The 24,713-nt window shown below is 34.4% G+C and overlaps 2 protein-coding genes across 3 annotated transcripts in view; one reads left to right on the top strand and one right to left on the bottom strand.

The window, feature by feature from the left end:
- The window catches only part of CEP85L (centrosomal protein 85 like), a 129,304-nt gene that overhangs the window by 52,554 nt on the left and 52,037 nt on the right, over window positions 1–24,713 (bottom strand). The gene's annotated exons all lie outside the window — the stretch shown is intronic.
- Window positions 13,242–23,262, top strand: PLN (phospholamban). The gene is made up of 2 exons (XM_065911692.1): window positions 13,242–13,368; window positions 20,708–23,262. Exon 2 carries the CDS (start codon window positions 20,796–20,798, stop codon window positions 20,952–20,954), a length of 159 nt encoding a protein of 52 aa, XP_065767764.1. The 5' UTR covers window positions 13,242–13,368; window positions 20,708–20,795; the 3' UTR covers window positions 20,955–23,262.

Raw genomic sequence — 24,713 nt, 5'->3', positions numbered from 1 at the left:
AATGAGAATGAATCCTGACAATCAAATGCTGCAGGCAGTGTGTAATCAGTCGCTCAGTTGTGTCGAACTCTGCAACCCCATGGACAATAGCCCGCCAGGCTCCTCTGTCCATGGGAATTCTCCAGACAAGAATACTGGAGTGGGTTGCCATGCCCTCCACCAGGGGATCTTCCCAACCCAGAGATCAAACCCAGGTCTCCCACAATGCAGGCAGATTCTTATCATCTAAGCCACCAGGGAAGCCTCAATCCTGATTCATAAAAATAGTTTAAAAATGAGAATGAATCCTAACAACCAAATGCTGCAAGTAGAGTTACGTGTAATTTTAAAAACATGTTTGTATCTGCCCTACACTGAAAATGACAATTATGGAAACATGTTACCTTTTAAGGCTTTTATAATGAAGCCTTAGTGTATGCTATTCTAAATGAAGTTATAGAACACAATTTGAATCAACTAGTTAAGAGTTATTAAAATCATAGCAAAGCAGCTACCGTACCTTTATGATTTTGCACACCATATAAACAACTATGTTACTTAAGATATACAGAAAAGAAACAACTGATGAAATTTTATTTTTAATATAATTTAATATAATTTAATATATTATAATAATTTAATATATATTTAATAATTTAATATAGTAATATATTAATTACAATAATTTAATACATTTAACTTATCAATTATATAATTATTAATATTTATTATTTAATATATTTAATATATTAATTACAATAATTTAATATGTTTAATTTAATATAATAAAATTCCAGCAAACTGGAAGTTTGTACCCTTTGACCTACATCTTCCCATCTCCCCACCACCCTAACCTCTGGTAACCACCACTCTAGTTTCTTTTTCTATAAGTTTGGCATTTTTAGATTCCACATATAAGTGACATCACACGGGATTTGTCTTCCTCTGACTTATTTCATTTGGTCAACTAACTTTCACAAAGGGTGCAAAGCTGATTAAATGGGGAACTGAATTTGGTATCTAATCAAAAGAAGTGAAAAATGTATGTGTACAAAGACCTACAGGCGAACACTTCATCACCCCAAACTGGAAACAAACCATTAACTGATAAATGGATAAACTGTGCCAAATCCACAAAATGCAATACAAACTTAACAAAAACACAATGTATACCTAACCACCGAGGGCCTAAACTTTATTTTTCTGTCTACCTCAAAGTAAGAGTGCAGTGAAATCAAGGTCTTGCCTGCCTGGGGAAAATGTGTAAGTACTCCAGATGCACTGTGGATCAGACAATGCACTACCTCAGCTATAATTTCCTACCTATCCATCACGCCGGTACTATTTTACATTGACAAATAACAGAGAGAGAAAAGGTCAGGTGAAGTGAATACTGTACACCAAGGATGCAAAAACAGAGTTGGTGATGAAGAGCAGCAGAATATGCCACTCCAAAATACAATTGTAGGCACTCATCAACATGCCACCATAATTAATGACATATTAATTATTTTGCGCTGTAGGCACCTGAAATCTAGCCAATGCAGGCAAAGGCTTTCTCTGAACTCTACTCTCTGCCTAAAGACAGATCCTCCCAAAGGAATTCAACTGTCACAAACCCCTCCCTGGGAGTTTCATCGATCAGAGAGGATTGGCTCTTATCACAGAAAAGAAGACTGGAAGCCGACAGCGTACCCAGACAAACTTCCTCACAGGTTATCATCTATCCTATCTATTCTTCTAAGGCCTATTCATCTCTTAAAAATCATGCAACTCCCTTAAGAGGCCTGTATCCTTCCTCTGCTTTTCCTGAATTGAGCCGTATCTAATCCTGAATTCTAAAGTCACCACTCTGAGCTCCTCATTTTCCCCTGAGTATCTTCCACGGGTACACAAGGTACGCATGTTAATAAACTTCTATTGTTTCTCTTGTAATCTATCTTTTATTACAAGGGTCTCAGCTAAGAACTAAGAATAGTAGAGAGAAAATCATTTGTCCTCCCGTACAACAACCTCCAAGCTTAAGAGCTGTTGATACTTAAGAAGAACAAAGAAGCTGTCCAATAGGACAGGGGCAATCCTGCTCCCAAATATGAAAAGGAAGAATGTATTTTATGTTCAAATAATGCCTTCCCTATAACCAGTAGTAACACATTTTTATCCTAAGTATTTAGAAAACAATTAGGAATTACCATTCAATAAAGTTGTAATGCGTCAGGAGAGGAATACCATTTTGTGGCAGAATGTCAAGTCATCAGTCATGTTTCTACTTGCCCATAACTAATGTAAGTAATCAACGAGAAAGTAATTTAAACATATGAATATATAATTTATAGCTTGTGAATAACAATAAAACTTTAACTAGACAAGAACTGAAATCTAGAAGGTAATCATAAAGGCATGTAGCTGTGAGCGAACTCCAAGTATGGAACAGAAAGGAAGTCATCAAAGTCACGAACATTTCAAAATTTGTTCAGCAAAACAAGGACACCTTTTACAAGAAACATTTTTAATACATAATTGGTAGTTACCACACTCAGGGAGGGAGGGGAACTCCTCATTTAGATGTTTTGTTGCAGCGGTGGTTTAGAAAAGAAAACAGTGGACTAGCCCCACAGTCCAGCCAGTGTTCCTGCTCAGCCACGGCGGACCCTGTACCCCCACCAGCTGGGGCCTACCCGGCTCCTCCACCAATGGAACTTTCCAGGCAAGAATGCTGGAGTGGGTTGCCATTTCCTACTCCAGGGGATCCTCCCGACCGAGGGATTGAACCTGTGTCTCTGATATCCCCTGCACTGGCAGGCAGATTCCTTACCACTGTGCCACCTGGGAAACCCAATCTAGCCAGTATACTAGCATAACTCTTCTGCATCTAAACCCCAACCACCCAGAATTCTAACATATGTATGGCCACCTCATTGTAAACAGCAAATTCCAGTCTAATAATTGAATAGGGAAAACATGCATCTACAACAATCCCAAATATATCTGTTTAGATGAGACCCAGATGCTATGAAAAGTTGCCAAAATATGTCACGTAATGGTCAAACATGCTTCTAAAATAAGCGCACTATTTGCCTCTGAAAATAGCTCCAAATTCTTTGGCCTCAGCCTGGACAAATACTGTTAAACTTAGATAATCTAGTGCTGCCACACTTAACTGGACTACAACCTCTGCAATTCTTCAAGTTTGTTATCTCTCTTTCATTTGCCTTTGTTACTCAGCTCATTCATCACTCACAACATGTCAAATAACACAGCAAATCTTCCTCCCTTTCCTGGAATAATCTATCTGAAGAGATACTCTAGGAGTGCTTTTTGGTAAAAGTATCAGGATACCTCACCCAGAGGTAAATTCACAAAGCTCAACAATGTAGATGAAAACAAATACAAATTATGTAGAATTTAGAGTTTTTATTCAAAGAGAAGGAAAAACACAGATTACAGAACCGTCATTAAAACAAAATCTGTATCTTACATATTGTAATTATTACTAACAGAATGTGCATAAAATAAAAAAATTCTATCTTTAAGCCCATGTAATTATTTATGGAATGTATTACTACACATTTCTCTAAACAAAATAAAAACAAATCATATAAAAAATTATATCCATAAACTCTATCAGAGTGACTAATTTATAAACAAAAGTCTGCATCATAACTCTTGAAATTTAAATTACAGAAGGAACTGAGTTTTTAATGATCTCACTATTTCTTTGTCTATGTTATTAATTAATTCTATAATGCTATTTTTGCCATCCTGATATGCTTTACTGAAATAACAATACGAATATATCAAGTTACTTCAAGGGTAAAAGACTCTAAAAAATGATAAAAAGAAACTGATGAGAGGAATACATAGCTGCATTTTATATCTTAAAAGTCCATGTACATGAAAACAGAACTGTAAAAGTATTACTGATTTCCACCATGCTACACAGCTAAGTTACTATTAGTTTAACTCTCCTTTTGGAGGAAAAGACATTTTTCCTCTGAAAAATCAATCTAGTTGACGCATAATCTTTGTTAGCATTAGCATGTTTTTTAAAAATGCCAACAAAGGAATGATCTATGCATGAAACATGATCTCATTACAGTTTTAACACAAAAGTGAAGGGGATAAATGATATATCCAAGATTGAGGAGCAAATCATTTCCCCTAAGCAAATTAATCAGAAGATTCAGAGTAGAAGTGTTTAAGTATTCACATTTAATAATGGATTTCACCTATAAAAAAAGAGAATGCAGTATTTTCCAAACATTTTGCATAATTACCTAAGAATAACAAATTTACCAGATTATAGAACCAGATTCTACTAAAACAGTGCGGTAGCATGAGCACTGACATATTCCACTTATTTTTAAAACCAGATTACCAAAATGTGTCTTATCAATTTTTTTTTATCATATTGTACCACTGAGAGGTAAAAGAAAAGTATAAAATAATAAATGTGTTTTGGGACCAAAGTACTGCCTACATTATTTAAAAATGTTATGTAGGATTTTTCTAAAAGGATACAAAAGGAATTATGAATGATGGTTATCTTGTGAGGAGACAGGGAGTTGGCTTCTACTTTATATCAACTGGGATTAACTGACTTTGCCTGGCATACATATACTACTTTTTTCTTTTCTGACAGTGTAGTTAAGGGCCATTAAGTACTTTCTTCTTTCATATGTTAAAAACAGTTTTTTTTTAAAATATATATATTTCAAGAGTCAACAAAGGGTAACCTCAGAGTAAAACTGTTGAGAGTTTAGACAGACCAGTTGACTCCTGCTCAATTTAAACATCCCTTCACATATTTTTCTAAAAAGTATCAGCACCAGCAATGTTAGAGATTTTTTAAATTTTTTGTGGTAATGCCCAGAGTCTAGTTCATTCCTTAGACCATAGCACACAATCAACAAAAAGAGAATGACTAACGATGATCCCTCAAGTATGTTTCTCAGTTTTCAAAAAAATCCAAAACTATTTTGAACAGCACAGACCGGTATTGCAATCAGAGCATTATGACAGTACTTGTGACAGTGCTTCCTATCCCGGTCTAGTCTGCATCACGATAAGCCTGGCCTTATTCTTTTAAAGCTCTTGGTACACAACACAGAATCTGGTGATATTTGCTAAATATTAAGCAATCTAAAAATTTACAAACTTCAAAAGGTTACCACCCCTGAAATTATCATTACTTAAAACCTCTATTAACATTTTATAGCAATGACATATATAATAAAAAAGATATGAATACACTCTAAAGATCATAGTTCGAAGATTAATCAACAAACTTACACTTGAATAAAAGTGATGCTTTCCAAACTTTGAGGTTCAGCCTCATTTCTCTCAGACCCAGGAAATCTTTGAGTAATCTACATAACTAATTTTAGTTTGCATTTTAGACATACATTTGGGGAAAAAAGTCTTCAGTGACTGTGTTGTACTTCTATTCTGTATGTGTCAAGTCTCAAGAGCACTTCTTGATTCCCATTCAGCACACAGATTCATAATAATCCAAACACTGAATTCTTAGATATTTTATGTTTTCAAGTTAGATTTTAAAAACTAACATAGTAATGCTGAAGTCAGCAATCAACTCTTCAGATATCTATGGCCCCAACTAAGCAATAAACCTATAAAAACAAATACTTTAACAGGGAAGCCTGAACAACCAAGTTTGCCTAAAGTATGCTCTTGATCTTAATGTTAACAGCTGGTCCTGGAAACTACTCACCTCCTCTGACCAACTCAAGGGCAAATGAAAACAGCAGATGATGACATGTTCACATCCTTTTGCTGTGCTATATAAGCTTTTAATCTGGAGATGGGTTAAGGAGGAAGTACAGACTTACTGCAATATATCAAAACAGTGTACAACATGTACAATTCTCAATGCATTAAATTGCTGATAAAAACGTAACATCTGCACATTAGAAAGTTGGGCTTATTAATCTTTTCTGCTGGGACATCTTGCTTTATAAGATAAACACAAATTCTACATATCAAAATCCATTTTACATAACCTTTTCAAGAATGCATCTATGCTAAAAACTCAAGTGTCACTTGCATTTGTATTCCATAACTTCCTTTGATTTAGCCCTTTACAAGCTCATTTGTAATGGCAAAAAATATTTAAAATGTCCATTAACCTTAACTTCTATGGGAAAAGTAGTATGAGGAGTAAAGAAAAAATAAATCAGCCCCCATTCATGAAATGCATGCAAAGAAAAAATAAATACCTAATAAACATAAATAAACATATAAAGTACCCCTCCAACTTCTGATTTTTCTGAGTTTCCTAAATTGTAAGGGATACTTAATACTTATGCAATTAAAAATTAAGAACAAACCAACAGGCTTCTCCCTACACATTTGTGAATAATAAAGGTAAGAAAGAAAGGAATAGATTCCAGATAGAAGACATAAAACACACAAATGGCAGAGCTGTCGAATACAGTTAGGAGTAGATGGCAACACCAAGTTAGGAAAAACCTCTGCATGCAATGCCTGTAAAATTTGGGTTTTTAATTTTGAGGGATGCGCTGATAATAAAGAAAAGTTCTCAGCATGTGAGAACCAAATTTCCCCGTGAGAAGGCAACTTGGATATCAGGGTAAAGAACAGGAGAGGGTCAAGACAGTAGGTTATATAAAAGCTCAGAGGAGAGCTGATGAGGCCATGGGAACACAGATTTTGAATCCACAATCTGCATTTGATTTCCTAGTGGACCAGAGTCTGTGAGAAGACAGAAACAAGGATCGGTCCCAAATTTCCATTTTGGATGACAAATAATGATGCCAGCAAAGAGACTGGGAATGCAAGGAGCTCAAGCGCTGGGGTGCAGAGCAAAAGATAATGAATGTAACAGGGGTGGGGTACCCGGGGTCTACAAATCTTTGAATTGGATTGGAATCTTCCTAACAAAGGAATAACCTCATGGTCTACAGAGTTCTGAAGCAAGTATCTGGAGACCTGAGGGTCGCCTTCTGTTGTTAAATCGGCTGTTATGTGTATGTGTGTGAATGAGATTTTCCATTTCTTATTTTGGCTTCAGTTCTGTCAACTTCTTTTGTATAAAATATGTAGCTCTCTTAGAAATCATATTGGTGCTAATTTGACTCTCAATCCTGAATTTTCTTGTCCTTTTAGTGTTATCTTGCACTAGTGGTTAACTTCCAAATGTTAAATATTTATCTGTACATTACTTGTTTATTGATAGATAAATTCCTTAAAAAAGCCACAGAGCATGCTACAGCATTTCTTTCCATCACTTAGGGTGTGTTTCATAAATTTCTCCCAAATTGTGCAAACCTACATGACAAGCACTTCCTTTAAACTAACTGGCTTCTCTTGATGTCAAACTCTTCCCCATTGCTAATTGGGCTATTAATATTTAATAAGGCAAGAGTCTGTCCAGAATTCAGCATTTCTTAAAAAAAAATAAAACAGTTTAGCTTTCAAGCATCTGACAGGTCAATTTCTAAAGCAAAATCTACCTTCCCTTAAATTTTATAAGTTACTTTAGTATTGATCTTTTTTTACCCCCAACTTGATGAATAACTCCTATTCTCTCTTCTCTATGACTTTAGGCACGTCCCCATCCCCTAAGTCACAGACTACTATTCTTATCATTTTTTCTCTTAGATGTTTTTTCAACTAATTTTTCTTTAGGTAGCTTTAAAATTTAATGCAGTAATTTCTAAAACTTTCAATAGAACAAAATCCTTAAGACTTCAGTAAAATCCTGGGGGTCTAACCCGGAAAAGTTCCTTTTCTTTCAAGTATCACAAAAATGTATTCAAAACCTGCATTTTACTGTATTACATATTTAAGTATCAAAATGCTTTAATTCTGTCACAACTTAAATTTTCTTCTTGTCAAAAAAGTTTCCAGAAGGGGAAAAAAAAAAACACAGATCTACCTCGAAAGGTCTTTTGCTTCCACACACCAATGCACTTGGAGTTTAAACACTCAGTGTAAAAGATTCTATACATCATGTGTGTGTGTGCTCATTGATGTCTGACTCTTTGTGACTCCAAGGACTGTAGCCTACCAGGCTCCTCCATCTATGGAATTTTCCAGGCAAGAATACTGGAGTGGGTTACCATTTCCTATTCCAGGGGATCTTCCCAACCCAGGCATCGAACCCACGTCTCCTACAGCTCCTGCACTGCAGACCGATTCTTCACCACTGAGCCACCTGGGACTCACTTTATACATCATAATTTCCTTTCAAAAGAGTAAAATCTCAAAAAAAAAAAAAAAACAAAAAACAAATCTTTTAGAGAATACCTAATTAAAAATGCCACAAAACTATAAAAACAAATGTAAAGAAATTAACCTAGAAATCAGACTCATCATTTACCTGGGAGGAGAAAACAGGGGGAATATGGGCAAGATCATATCGCTATTTAGGTATACGTCAATAACCCAATTTTGGGAAACTCTCTTGGTGGTACAGTGCTTAAGACTTTGCCTTCCAAACCAAGGGGTGTTTGTTTGATCCCTGGTTGGGAAACTAAGATCCCACATGCCTCGTGGCCAAAAAAGCAAAACATAAAATAGAACCAATACTGTAACAAATTCAATAAAGATTTTTAAAATGGTCCACATAAAAAAATTTTTTTTAATTTGGCTTTTGTTTAGGCGGTAAATTTAGAGGTACTTATTTTTTTAACTATTAAAATGAAATTAAAACTAGTAATTACATAAATAAAAGCAGGCTTTGCAATGTTAAGAGTATATAAAACACCATGAATTATTATGAATCAAATGAGCACAGAAAATAAAGTTTTTAAAAAATTTATATAGAGATTCAATTTAGGAAGTATAGGCTTATGCTTCAATGTTCCCTCACTCTTACTGTACAAACATATTTACAGCATTTTTAAAAGACAAGAAAGTTACTTTCTCAATTACTGTACTCTTATCGCCAATCTCTCCCAATTATTTTCTTCCCCCACAATGAGCTTTAAAAATTTGTAAGTTTTTTTTTAAGTGCCTATAAGACTTCTGCAGAAACATTCAGTACCACCATGCAATCTTTCCTGGTTCCTCCATTATTAATTCACTCATCCAATCATCCATTCAATCATTATCTAAGAACTGCTCTGAGCAAGGTGCTATACTAGGTAATAATACTGTAAGGAATAAAGAGGATATAAACATGAGTTATTGGATCAGCGGAGCTTGCAATTTAGTTTAGGCAGATACATTTCTAAACACAATAAAATGAGACAGATAACAATAGGGGTACATGCGAAAGTGTTTATCGTAAGAAAGAGAGGGCTGCACAGAAGACGTAAATTGAAACAGCACTTTAATGGGGACACAGGTTAGTAAGGAGGGCATTCCTACAGCAAGTGAGGAGGCTTAAAATAGAACAATAGCTTGTTCAAATAGCCGCAGGCAGCTGTACAGGGCCAAGGCACAGGATACAAAGGAATGTGATAAGAGACAAGCTGGAGAAGCAGGACCTAAAAAAGCAAACTAGGAGATCTCGGCTTTCGCCTGTCAGTCTTCTTTCCAAAAAGGGCTGCCCCGTACAAAGACAGAAACTGCCTCCAACACAGGACTTCGTAATTTTCTGTGCCATGGACTTTTTCTGGCAGGTGGCTGAAGCTGATTGATCTGGTTTTATGTTTTTAATACCATAAAATACACAGGATGCCAAGTAATTTTTATAGACACTCCACTCCTAAGGTAGGGAAGCGTAACTGTGGGCTGTGTACAGTAGCTTTCTTCTGGAAAGTAAAAGAAGGAAGGAGAGGGGAAAGAGTAACTTTACTATGGAGAAACTTGACGAGTACTTCACTTCAGCCAGGTGGCCCAGGTTAGCAACACTGGTAAGTCATGCTGATAGGGATGCACACTCGGGATGTGGTGCAAATGGTACTCTCCCTCTCTGATCTTCCTCTCAAAAACACATCAACCAGCCTCACCATGAGAAAAACACCAGGCAAGTCCCAACTGTGGGCGTTCTGTAAGAAACGGTCACAACCAAGGGGGCCAAAGGAGACATGACTGTTAAATGTAACCCGGTGTCCTGGAGAAAATCCTGGAAAAGAAAAGGAACACCAGGGAAAACAAAAAAATGGGTTTTGCTTACAACAAAGTACCAACATTGATACAACTGTTGTGATAAATGTACCATACTTGTGTAGGCTATGTCAACAGGGGAAAAAGGGTGTGGGGTATACAGGAGCTCTCTTTATTATAGTAAGTAAGTAAGTAAGTAAGTAAGTAAGTAAGTAAGTAAGTAAGTAAGTAAGTAAGTGTTAGTCGCTCAGTCGTGCCCGAATCTTTGCGACCCATAGACTGCAGCCCAACAGGCTCCTCTGTCCATATATTTGCACTAATTCTGTAAATTCAGAACTGTTTTAAAATAAAACTTAAAAGAATGAGAAACATATATTAGAAAAGAAATTATACCAAAACAAATATCTTAAAAAAACACAGATTTATGTTGTAATATTTCTGCTTTATTTCCTTTTATTTTTCTTTTCTGTTCTTCTTTATTAATGCATTAAATAACAATATTTACAGGCAGCTTAACTGCATGATTTCAAGTGGTTTGAATATGAATAGTATTTCAAGCTGCTGCAACTGTTCTATATGAAATTATCTAAGATTGCTACGGTGACAGGAAACATACAACTGAGGAAAGGCTAACTCTCATTCAGAGTTTAGTAAAAATAAAGATCTTTAACATTTTTCCTATCCAAGTTCAAAGGGCACTGAACTCTACCCATGGGCTGTAAGAATCATCTTCAAAAGGAAAATAAGTACTAACACTAAATGGACACTGTGTTGCAAGATCTCTAACAGTCATTATATACATATTTCATCTTAGGAAAATCCTCATAACAAACCCATCCCACAGATAAGGCAGCTTAAAGAAGTTTGTATAAGGTCATATATACCAAAAACGGATTCAGACTATAGTCTGACCCCAAATGAAGATTCTGACAAGGCACCTCTAAAAACACTTTCTAGATCATCATAGTGGAATTTCTGAAGAAATATCTACTGATTATTCTGTAATTCACCAAAGCTCCTAGTATAAAACTTTCTGTTTAGGCAATCAGCCTAAAAGGAAGATGTAACACTTCCTAGAGCTCTGTTTAGACTAACAATGATGATCAGCAGCAGCAACGGTAGCTAAACCAAAGGAAAACGGTAGACACAGAAGCTCCCCACTCTTGCACAAATCTGAATAGTAAATTTTTATCTCCTCTTTCCAACTCTAAACACACACACTTTGTTAATATCCTTCTGGGTGTACGTGTGTGTGTGCGCACGTGTGTGTGTCAACCTATATAGGCTTTTTGAGCAAATCTGCCAACATGTGAAATATCTAGGCCATATTTTATTCAGTTTGTGGTAGTTTCTTACTTTATACAAGTTAAGTATTACTAATACCATTTTCTTAGAACTAGAGGTGCTCATACTACAATGATCTATCCTCTAAGGTTGATTTTCAAATGAATGTGTAGGCAAACTTAAAGCAGACTTGCTAAAAATAGTTTGCTTTTAATAATTCATCTATTTCCATCTTAAAATTTCTTAGCTGATAAATATTACTCTCTGAAACGCATATCCATGGTATACTACAGCCCCCCGAAACATGCCAACCTACCAGAGAATTATAACTAAAGAGGTCCAAATCTGAACCGTCAGTCTGTCCCTTAGCAGCTATGTCATATTTGACAAATTACTATAAATCACGTTAGGGTTGTATTTCAACTCCCTAGGTTTTGTATGTTGGTAATCACTAGCAATTGATAATAATCAGAGATCCTTATTATGTAAGGATTGAAAGAAAAAATGCTTGAATAGCACTGAGCAAAATGTCAAACGTTCATGCAATTTACTTAATTTCAGGTTTTCCTTTTAAGCTGTAAAATTTTCCCTTAGCAATGTTCACAGAGGGCCTTTGCTGAACATTATTTCTCTGATAGTTTTAGCCGATTCTTTAAATAACAAGAGATTTGTTTTAGCAAAGGATTTATCTTTCTTTGGAGGAAGCCAAAATCATCTCCATTTAAGGACACATAAGCAGCTGCTGCAAAAGATTTTAGTTACCCATAAGAAAGTGAAGCAGCCTGAGTTCACTTTGCTGTAACCATTTTAAAAATTAAAAATAACAAGTAGCTTCTCCAGAATTATAGTCGCGATTTAAGAATCAGAATTTGGAGGAGTGGTGATTTTAAGTTAATCTAATGTATAAACAAAAAAAATTGGGGGAAAAAAACAAACAGGAAAACAATGCCTGGTTTGTCAAAGGAATTCTTTTCTATTCTCAGAAGTTCAAAAGATCATTTCATTTATTTCATTTACATAGTAAATTTCAGGAAACAACTACTGCATTAAATGAGGCACACCCTTTTAGAAATACTACTTAAATTTCCAAACACATGCACATCTACCATCAACAAAGTATCATTAACTAGGATGCCACTGATCAGTTATGTGGGATTACATCTTTTTGGCTAGAAAGTTACTCCTGATACCGTCAGCTTACTGGAATTTTAGTAAGATTTTATGGCAATTTACTGCAGCTGGTTAAAAAACCTAAATACTTAAATTTGAAAACAACAACTTTTCTTGGGGTGATATCTATCAGTTTAAATAATGAGAATTAATGTTCATAAATACATTGTTATTTTTAGAGCACTAATTGAGAAAACAAAAGTGAACTAAATACATTTCTTAGTTATTACTTTAACTACAAGATAAAGCTAATTTTTTAAAACCAAAGATTTCTCATTCTGGTTTTCTCACACATACTCTCTCCCCGATATACAAATAGGTATGAGAAAAGAAGAAAATAAGTCAGGAAAAAATATGTTACAAAATATGTTACAAGCTAACATTATGAAGCTTCAGTATAGCAACAACAACTCAATGAAGGCTGTTTGGCTTAAGTCAGTATTACTACTCTCATTCTATTAAAATTCCTATTACTTTAACAAGTTTTAGTTCTTTAACATTATCACCCTCAGATTATAATTACTTCTGAGCCTGAAGATGCACGAACCTTTAAAAAAGAGCTTTCTACCACTTCGAACTGACTTTTTCACTTATCTCCCATATGCTTTTTAAAGTTAAAAACAAAAAAATGAGGCACAAAGTGTTAATGACCTTTCTATACCTAAGGTTAAGATAAATGATATTCTAAAATGTTTGGCTGTGATAAGACTATGGCTAACCAATCATAACTTCAGAATTCCTGTGTGACATCATAAGACCTCCCTAGAACACTTTTTCTCCTCCACCTACTTCAATTGTTCCCATAACTCTGGTAACAGTCAGAAAACTTTCCAGCTAAACGTCGGATAACACTTCATGTAACTCACAGTATTCTACATTGTGATCATCACAACAGCCAAGGTAAGAAACAGATTAAGCTGATTATGGCACTTTCAAACTTACTGAACTTTTAAAAAAGTTAATCATATTTTATAAATTTCAGTTCAAATTTAAATAGTAAAATGTCTGACTGACATAAAGCTTAATTTCTAAATAAATGTTTATCTAATCAGTGATAGTAAGAATAAGACAACTTAGAAATTATAAAGGTAGCATGCATCTTTGATGGTGGTTACTGGTTTGTCATTTTAACTTTCACTTTTATTTTGCTGTTCAAAAGTAAATTTCTGCCAATTAAAATCTTTCAATTATGTTACCATGTTTGGTACTAGTGGTGATTTGATTTCTCTATGCAAAAATAATGGTTTCATTTTGCTATGTGTTACTCTGCTGAGAAGTAGGGTGGGACTGGACTGTCTACTTACATCCAGAATACTATGAACAGTTGTGTGATGGTACAAAATACACATTACTGGCATGACTACTCCAATATTATTCTGATTCTCTACAGTGAATATTAACAAAGTAGAGTTTAAGAAATATATCACAAACTACTTTTACAAAGTCTAGTCTACTTCTATTAAAAAAAAAAGTTTTCAATAAATTGATTTATTTATATTAAATTCAATATTAAATCATAAACTAAAACTTTGGACATTTCAAAACACTCATCAAAAATATGTAAAATTCTAAAGTTACAGAGCATTAATTTCTTTATTTTAAAAATAATTGCCATATGCTTGTTATTTTGGTAGTACAAATATTCCTAAGAATCTCATTTGAGTGAATTTGATAAAATGAATGTTTATTCTGCCTATTAATGAATATATTTTTATTAAGTTACTGTCCTCCAATGTTTCCTCTCTGGCATTTAGAAGGTGGGGAAAAGTATGAAAAAGAAAATGCACAGGAATGGAGATGCCATCATAAATTTTATAACTTCTGCTTATATTCTTTTCCACTCTCGATCCTTAATTTAATATACAAAATGTGTTTTCATTCTTAACTTTTAGTCAGGGCATAAGGGATACTACATTGATTTTATTTCATTAGTTTTTATATATGCCAAAATAAAATTTAATTCTAGAATTCTAAGTTCTTAAGACAAACGTTAACTACTGCTTTTAAGAGATAAGAACTTTGTATAATTCCATAAGCAGCTTTCCTTAAGGCATCTAAAAGCATGCCTTTCTAATTTTTGTCAAGTGCTTCTAAGTATCCTTATATTCATAAAACATTTTTCCTTTGATATTACACAAGAGTCACTCAGTGTAGGTGTTTTATTTGAGCAGATTTGTACATTTTTACTCAAATATCCATCAAATTACATTCTCACACTTCAAATGAGGTGTTCATGAGTTCTTTTATAATACCAGAATTTCACATTACATAATTGCTCCACAAAGTTGTTACTTTCTAGAAACAGCAGAAATTCTATTAAAGTTATTCTTCATGTGTCCAGATTAATAGAAATTACACAGCTTAGTGACCTTTATCCAAATTTCAAACGTGGTGTCAAACCATTATGTCCTAACTAGTTCATCTCTTTCATAAGGTGAAATTTCAATACTGTCTTTGTTTCATGCAGTTAAAACTAAGTGCTAAGGAAAAGTCTGATGAAATAAAGTAAAAGAAATGTGAAATATGTTTAAATTGTGAAAAACTGAGTGAGTTTTAAAAACACATGTAAGAGCTAGAGTACTTTACTCAACTAAGCAGAGTTGTGTCACTATCATCTCCTAAAACTCAAACATCAAAATTATTTTAACAGTATTCCAGTGGACATAAAGGAAAATAATGTTCCAGAAAAATTGCATTTGGTTACATATTATTTCTTAATCTCACTAATTAATTGCAGATAGAAGAATATTTGAATGAACAAAACAGTTCCCCCAAAGAATTTTAATATACTAGGTAAAATATTTATTATGTAACGTATTAACATTTTAAGTAAAAATTAGAGTATCTAAATTAGCCTGTATATTTCTTACCAATCCTAGAAACAGTTAATTAAAACTTCCTTCTTCTTTAGCAATTTTCTAAATGTACCATCCACAAATATTTCATTTGATCCTCTTAATTCCCAAATGTTTGACACTCCATCTCTATTTTACAGCTTAGGAAACAGATGCAAAAAGGTGAACTGCCCAAGGTCAGAAAGCTAGGAAATGGTGGCGCCTTGGCAAGAGCCAAGATTTTAAGACTCTACACCACGCACACATCTCACCCACTGATCAACGGCTTAAAAATAAATCACGACACTGGCAAAACAAAATGAACTGAAAGTCCTCAAATACTATATGGCACTCCAAAAGGCAAAGTTAGGGGATACAACCTCTATTTTAATTTAAAACCACTCCATTTCATTTAAAGTTAAATTTATGCCTGAGGCATGATGTCCTTAATCGCCTTTATAATATTCTCCTGAACATTTTAAAGGCCAGGAATATAATACTTATATATACTTATCTTGCTTCCAAGATTAAGCAAAACATCTTGGAAGACAAAATTCAAAATAACTGCATAGACCTTAAAGAACAGTAACATGCACAATCAATCAAAGTTTCTTCTTGTTTCATTGCTAAAATACTCATGTCTTTAATCTATTTAGCTTTGATATCTAAAATGCAGGTTAATTTCTCCTCAAAACTTTCCCAAAAATTGTGTTTGGTTACACACTGATATTGTTTCTTAATCTCACTAATTAATTAGAGATAGAATATGTGCATAAACAGAAACCACACTTGCATATTTTATTCCAGCTCCATATTCAATTCTTAGCTTTCCTCGGTTTCATTTCTGATCTCCTCACATCATACCATTTAAAATATTCAAGCCTATTTGTTCTGCAGTGCTTGAACAGAGGAATCTTGCTTTATTTATGCTATGAAAAATTACTTTCATCCAAAAGTGTGAATTAACACAGTACTGATCATACCAGCAAAGAAGAAAATCTCAAGGTTAGAAATCAAGTAAGTGATGCTTCTAAATCAAGTAAGTGATGCTTCTAAATTACAATGACCTAAATGAGATACGTATCTTTTTGAACATTTTCCGAAACAGTCCATCAGTGTTCTTACCCTACCTAATTCAGAAGCATGTAGCACCAAATTAACACAACAAAATGAAGCCTGGGTGTACAGCTCCATCCCAGTATACTTGTAGTCAACTGAGGACCTCTAGTGCTTTGTATAATGCATTTCACTTACAGGTTTTTCCAAAAAAGGGTGGAGAGAGGGGACCAACTTACTCATTAGTGGGGGTACATTTAACTGGCATTCATTTTCCTTAAAACTTCCTCCCCACATGCTTTTCCCCTCAAAGAAGTATCTGAAGGTTAAAGAGTATTTTAATTGCAAATAAATTAATTTTTACATAACGAACAGATACTAAAGACAAGCCTACAGATTGGCAACAGCAATCTGCCAATTTCAAAGAGAAAAATCTCTACGCTGCTGTTTAATGAAGTTCCCTAAAAGCAGGGCTTTGAACCAAGGGAAACATTTCATTATGAGATCAATCTAGGCGTTGAGGATATGTTGATTTTTATGTTTACACAATTCTTTTCATAACCAGGCAGAAGCAATTTGAAGATTCTTTCAAATAGCCAGTGTGGACCAACAAAGTTCTGGAAAGTTGCTGTCACAAAATAACTTCTAATACAACTTCTAAGTTTATTAGCACTAGGCAATCTCAAAAGGAAAGAGATCCAACCAAAGTGAACTTGTGGATGCCAACAGATTGATGACAAATCTAAAGATGAACTGTTCTGATTTAATTCAACAACAACAGTAACAAAGATGCATACACAATCACTTCTGGATTATGTGCAAAAATGACTGCAGAGCAGGGGAAAAATAAAACCCTCCAATAATCCTAATACAGACAAATCCTGTAACTCAAACCTATAGAGAATTCTAATCTTCTGAATCAATTTAATGGGAAAAATTTTTCAAGGAATTATCAGACTATAGTCTTAGATGTGTATTACTTGAAGTTACTCACAAAATATCCCCATGTTTATTTTACTAAAAGCATAAACAAGCAGACAAAAATTAAAGGGAAGCAAAATTCTGAATACCACAAAGAATCTAAAGGATTCATGGTTTCAGCAGAGGGAGTAGTGAAAAAAACTGAAGTTCAGTAAATTCTGCAAAGCACTAACGTGCTTAAATTATAGGTGGAAATTACTGTTCAGCATTTACAACATCAAAGTATCAGTGATAAGCAAAACCTAATGCAGACACCAAAAAGTTTTCAAAGGTCTGTTGAGGTTCCTTTTGCGCAAGAATGCATCTGATGTTACCTTAAGAAACAGAACTCACTACAAAGTGAGAACTGCTGCATGAGCTGACAGGTCTCTTTCATCCAAAGTGTTGCCTAACATGACACATGGTATCCGCTGAAGGATTCCAGTTGTAGTTTGTTCTTTCTTCCACCAATACTGCTGCATTCACAGCGTGGCTCTAAGAAAGGCAAGCAAAAAAGACTGCAGGAGTTCTAAGCTCACAGGATGATTGTGTGCACAGAGGAGGAAAAAGAAAAAAACACCTGGCCACCATGCCATAAATTATGATGGAGTGAAGGTCATAGACAACTTTAAAAATAGGACTGTGCTCTGCCCACACACAGTTTTTCAATTCTCAACTTACAACCGGAAGCCCCATCTGGTAGGAATAAATTCTGGCTTAATTACTATCATATAGATTTTGGAAGTTCAGCAGAATTAGGACTCAACACATTTCAGACCATACCACTGTCAAATAGAACTGGGCCCAAAATTCTGTACACACAAAGCCTAACATTTCAGCATGTAAACAGGATGCATTTTGGTTTTAGCACAAGGTTATAAAGTTACTACTTAGAATTGTAACGTATTTCTAATTTTGACAACAAACAAGAGAGTATTCTTGGTTGTCTCCTTTATACTCAATTTGTCTCCAGGAACTCTTCTGACAATAGTTGGCTGAAGTATTATGAGATCATCTTTTAAGTCTATCCATTATTATTCATCATCAGATAGCTCATCTCTTTAGGACAAACCTCTTTGTATTTCACAAACACCAAATACCCACTTGTATAAAGCTCAGTTCAGGTTAATTCTGTTAGTCACTAACAATAGTTAGTAAATATTCTAAGCCTCACTTTCCTCATCTGTAAAGAGACTTGAGAAGAATATTGGCGGTTATGTTTATCAAATTCTATGACCTGAATGGTTCATCTGTTAACCAAAGCACTATCTTTGATCATTAATAATTTTCTAAAAATATTAAAGTAAATCATAATAAATAAATCACTGTTCAGCTTCACTGATTTATTCAAATGGTACTCATTTTGCACTTGAGCACTAGAATACAAAGTAAGCCCGTGAATTTTTATACTCGTGAACAGGATGTCTAGCAGGGAGCACAGGCATGCAAATCAGCCTGCTAGCCACATCTTGATACAGGTAGTACCAGAGCCCTACTAAGACCCAACGGAGGTGATAACCAATTCTGCCTTAATGAGTAATGGAAGGTTTCATTAGGAAGTGATATTTAAACTGGACCTGAAGGATTAACTGAAGTTTGCCTGGCAAAGAATCAAAGGTAGAGGCAGGGGGAGGGGAGACATTCCAGGCAGAGCCAGAACAACATGTGCAAAAGACAATCATAAAAGGGAATGAAGTATTTATGGAAAGGTGACACGTTTCATGTGACTAAAGTACCACTCATCAGTGTCAGGGGAGGGGACAGACTTCATGATGAACTGGCTTGCTCTTCCTTTTCCATGTTCTATCTCACAATAACTTTAAAATTCAGGCCTCGTTTGCCATTGAAGTCCTAAAACTTCATTAAAATTAAGTTCAGATAGGAACTACCAATGCTAATTCGTTACAGTCTTCTAGGTTGTACTCTGTTACATAAAAGAGACTAGTCAAGTTTATATAAAAAAGTAATAATCTTCTCTACAATTACCCAACAGTAAAACCAGTAATAAGCAAATATAAGCTGAAACAATTTAAAGAATTTTTTCTTAAAGAACAAAAGAAAAACCCTTTATTTCTTTATTTGGATCTCCTCACTCAGGCTAGTACTATGAAGAAGACCACAGTGTCTTCAGTCAATAGAGCCAAGCTGAAGTGCTGAAACTATCCAACCAACCACTGTATATCACGTGGTGTCTCTGCAATAGTAAATGAGTTCTAACCTAATCTAAAGATCAGGCCTATAGATCCTTTCTCATTCTTTCAGTTCTTCCCTCTGCTGTCTTCAGCACTAGTCTCTCTTGCAAAATAGAGCTGAAGGCTGAGATGGGTCTTCATGAAACGTACAGCCACTAGGGAGAAAATGAAATCAGGCAGCTGGGCTAAGGCAGTAATATCTTGATCAGCAGAGGTACATCAAGAAATGTTAACAGTTATTATCTCTGGCAGTTAATTATGACTATTTTTAAAATTTCATTTTTAATTTGTCTTATTTCAAAACTTACATAGAGTATCCTGATTGACAACAAATATTGCCAAATGTTAGTAACTATTACCTCTGGGCACTTAACTTACAGCTAATTTTTAATCTACTGAATATACCTAATTGTCTACAATGATGTACTGTTTTAAGTTTTGTTTTGTTTATTAATCAGCACAGATAATTGATCAGGCAGCAAATAATTAATTAATTAGGCAGAAGAGCTTGTGGGAGATCTGAAAGAAAGCAAATGCAAACACTGTTCTTAAGTATAGGCCCTTGGCAAATGGCAACTATGTGTGTTAGACAGTGAGATAATGATAATTTTATTACTATGCCTTCTGAGTCTGACAATCTTTAGTACTTAATATCATCCTGTTAAAATGCTACTTAAAATAGTATATTCTACAAAGCTATAAAATCGTCCAAACAAATGAGAAACATTTGAATCTATAGTTCTGGTAAAACACTTCTCTTTGAATTATTTTATTTTGGAGTGAAGTCAACATCTGTAGAATAATTTATTGCATGCATTTCTTTTTATAAAGTTTGCTCTGGAGCTATTTATACAATGATGCACAGAACAACTGTGCTCACAGAGAAACAGTCTTAATGAAATAACACATAAGAACTTTGGCCCAAGGGAACAGCCCAAGACAAGCTGCATCCTAACCAAACTATACTTCCAGTCATTTTGAGAGGAGGCCAAGACTGAAGTTACTATACCCCAAATATAAGATATCATGGTCCCAGCACCAAAAAAGACACAGACGGAGCAACACACACAGACTATAGAGGTATCTGATGTCGTAAATACAATCAGGTTGAGGAAGAGGGATTAACACAAAACAGTGTTTTACCTGTTCAGAGAATATGATCCTATGATCCTAAACCATTTACTCTTTACATTCCAGGCTACCTAAAAGAAGACGCACTTGGCGGGCAGCTTTTTATCTTTCTCTTGAGCATTTGAAACTCCGGGCTCCCTGCCTTCCTGGTACCATGGATAAAGTCCAGTACCTCACTCGCTCTGCTATAAGAAGAGCTTCAACCATTGAAATGCCTCAACAAGCACGTCAAAATCTCCAGAACCTATTTATCAATTTCTGTCTCATCTTAATATGTCTCTTGCTGATCTGCATCATCGTGATGCTTCTCTGAAGTTCTGCTGCAATCTCCAGTGCTGCCACTTACCACTATCAGCTGAAAATCTGTCATCCCATGAAGAAGGGGAAACAATACTATATGAGACCACTTCCTAAGTAGAAGAATTTCTTTGTGAAAAGGTCGAGATTTGGAACAGAGCAAATTGTTAGCAAACGTATTCATCTGCTGGATGTTGTAAACATAAGAAGGGCTTTATTTTCAAAAATTAACTTTAAAGTGACTATAATGTAAGTGTGCATAATGTAACTGCTAATTTTCTAAACAGACCTTTAGTTTCCATCCCAAATCTTTCTTAAGGATGAACTAGGAGTTTAGTTTTGAAACTGCACTGCCAATAAGTTCACTTCATATATAAAGCATCAGCTTCATTCACTCTTTGGGATAAATATAATTTATATTGTACTGTAAAAGCCTCTTGGATGGTTTATTGAGTATTTTTCAGGTCCTCACCAAGTATATCAAAATAATTATTCAAGTGAAATATCATTTGAAACAGCCCTCCTATCTGTTATCTTGTTTATCATCATACAGAAGTCTCCATAGTAACTCTACCAGACTCTACACTCTAAAACAGAAATTACACTTTTTCTACAATACCCTAAAATTTTAAGTTTATGAGAATCGAGTAAAACCAAGCAAGACCATACCCTTAGATAAATAAAACAACTAATTTTCTCAAAGAATTACAAAATTTTAATATGTGCAGGTAAACCATAAATCTGTTCTCACCAGGACTTTATGATCAATAGACAAAAACTGTTGGTTAATTTAACATCTGACAGCATGATTAGCCATAACTACTAATACACTAATAGAATAGTACCTAATCTTCATTTAAAGCACTATAGCTAATTACCTGAGTTAGAGCACATAACGACACTGGAATCATAAAATTTTAAGATTAGAATGATTTTACAGGTTGTATTCTATTTTAATCTCACACTCATTGTAGGCAAGCAAAAGAATAAAAGAAAAAATATTACTTCAAGCATTAGAAAATAAAAATTTTAACTCTCTCTCCAAAATCAACAAATTCTTAAATTTTGAAGTAAAATTTTTATCCCACTACTGTTCATGATAGGGTATAGTTATTTTCCTTACTCTATCAACCAGGTCGTAAACACCTATGTGGTAAGCCACTCACTACACTAACCAGCAACACTAATCTACAATGATTTTCTTGTTGAATACATTTCAAGTTTCTCTTCACTTAAAAATATCTTCCAACTACTCATAGAACAATAGAAGTAAAAATTGGTCATTTAAAAATATCTTCAAACAACTCATAAAACAGAAGCAAAACCTGGTGTGGAAAATATATTCACCAAAATTTGGTACATTGACTTAGTTTAACTTTAAGTCTGAAAGAGTTTACATCTATATTACGTAATTCAACAATTTTAACTACAGTTAAAGACATACTACCGATGTAGTAATTATTAAAGGAGCAGACAAAGAATATGTAATTTACTACAAAATTTGCCAAAACATGGCAAAAAAAAATTGGAAAAGTCATTCTTAACTATGGCTTGAAACACAAATGCTACTAACAAAATAGTGAAAGAAATATTACTGTTTTTTTTTAACCCCTGAGAGGTACTGGAGATAGAAAGGGGGATAATGTTGGTTTACTGTTAGAATCTGCGAACAGAGGTTTCATACTGAGAGAGGGATTTCTTAAGTGAAGACTCATCTATGGGTCAGATATCCCTAATATCAACCAGAAGAGCTTATAAACAAGAAGTAATTAATGCATTCACTTCACTGGTGTCAATAATTATCCAGGCAAAAAGTAACCAAGTTCTATAATTAATTAGCTGCAATGATCCAAAAACAAGTGGAAAGTTTGAAATAATAGGTTCTAGCCTTTTCATTATGTTGTTCACTACAAACATCAACTTTAAATCATAAACTGTGAGGTTATGGAGCTTTTCCAAAGTCAAACAGAAATAAAGAATTGTTTTGTTTTTCATTCTGCCTTTAACAGAAATTAAAACCTTAAGGATTACAGAATACTGTAACTCAGATTATATTGTAAAATAAATACTCTTTCTTAAAATGGAACTTATTTATTCTGTTTATCATAATCTGAAAAGAGTAAGATACAATGAATTATGTATTTAAAAAACTTATATACCAAATGCTCAAATACTTTCTACTGTAGAATAAATTCTAACCTTACTTTACAGGGAACCAAAACGGAACTATTTTTTAAATGTTTAATGTTGCCTTTTATATTATTTGGTTCAAAATGTTTATTTAATTCAAATCACCTACATTAAAATGAACCTTCTTGAACTCAGTGAAATTACTCATGATTGATACAACCATAAAACAATTGATTTATAAGCAGTTTTGATTTTGTAAGCTGTTTTCAGTAACTTTCCCCAAATAAGATCAAGATTTCCTAGCAGAGACACAAGGGGGCAGACATACATAAAACAATGAATTTCCTACTAGCTAGAAATTATTTATCCTTTGATTATTTTTGAGTCTTCTAGCATAGTGAGAAAACCGTAAAATTTTAAAACAATTTGCTCTTCTAAGTAACAGCACACTTCAAAATATCTAAAGATTATATGCCAATACTATATAGAAAAGATGACAGCTTGGAAAAAGTCAAACACATTAATAATTTTATTCATTAAAACATATAACAAAAATAAATTATATGCATTTTAGTTACCTAGTGAATGTCATAATGTCATAGTCGATCTGTTGAGAGTGTCTCAGTATTCACATCTTTCAATACAGTTATATAAAATTATCTTAAACAGTAAAAAAAAAAAAAAGAAGAAAAAACAGGGTGCAAAAAACAAAGAGAAAACTTTCTTTTCAGAGAATGTAATAGAATACATAAAATGCTCTCACATTAAAAATAAACCATTTTTATGTCATGTTAAGGCAAAAACCAAGTCATTTAAGTCGTTCTACTAAATATTTATATTTTTCATTTACACAGGAGAAATCTTCCAGTAAAATATGTTGAAACCATTAGGTGTTAATATCCTGGATGATCAAGCCCCTCCTTGTTTAAAACAAGCACAAAATTTTATCTTCCTCTTTTTAATGACTGCAACCCAGAACTCAGAAACATCCTACAGAATAGAAGAGAAGAGAAGAGCTACTTTGTCAATACAGAGACCACTCCTTCACTTCTGTCTGGAAGATCCACTGTGAGCTTAACAGGGATTCAATGGATCGTGTTGTGTGTAGAAATATGCATCCTCCATTTCCTTCCCACCCCTCTCCCCATCCCCAAAAGAGAAACGCAAAAGGGGCTTAGAAAGGGACACAGTCTTTCCAGAGAAGCCAGGAGTCTGCTGTTTGTTTTCCTCTTATGTCACAGGTTCTGTAGGGTCAGACAGCTTTAGGCGGAGGTGGGAGGAGAGTCGCTAATGTAGAGCAGGGGAAAGAACCAGACTACGGTGGACACTGCACACGGAGACCTACATCCTAACCAACTGAGGACGCCGATGCTTCTCTTCATTCACAAGGGGAGATGCTTCAGAGTTCCACACCGCCTGTATTCTAGCTAATTTAGTAAGGAGCTATGAGAAACAGGAACACCATGCAAATGAGACTGAGGCTGGCTCAGTAAATGTTCAGGACTGAGCTCTAAGAGGAGAAACACTTCCATGCCGCAATACTCATCTTCTGAGGGAGTAAAAGGAGGAAGGAGGTTCTGAGCATCAAATGAGATAAGACATTCTGACAGTTACAAAAGTTCTAGACAAATTTATGGTGATGTTA

Source organism: Muntiacus reevesi, chromosome 19 (genome assembly GCF_963930625.1).
Source record: "Muntiacus reevesi chromosome 19, mMunRee1.1, whole genome shotgun sequence".
Taxonomy (NCBI): Eukaryota; Metazoa; Chordata; class Mammalia; order Artiodactyla; family Cervidae; genus Muntiacus; species Muntiacus reevesi.
Note: the sequence above shows the minus strand (reverse complement) of the source record. Positions and strands in the feature narration are given on the sequence as shown.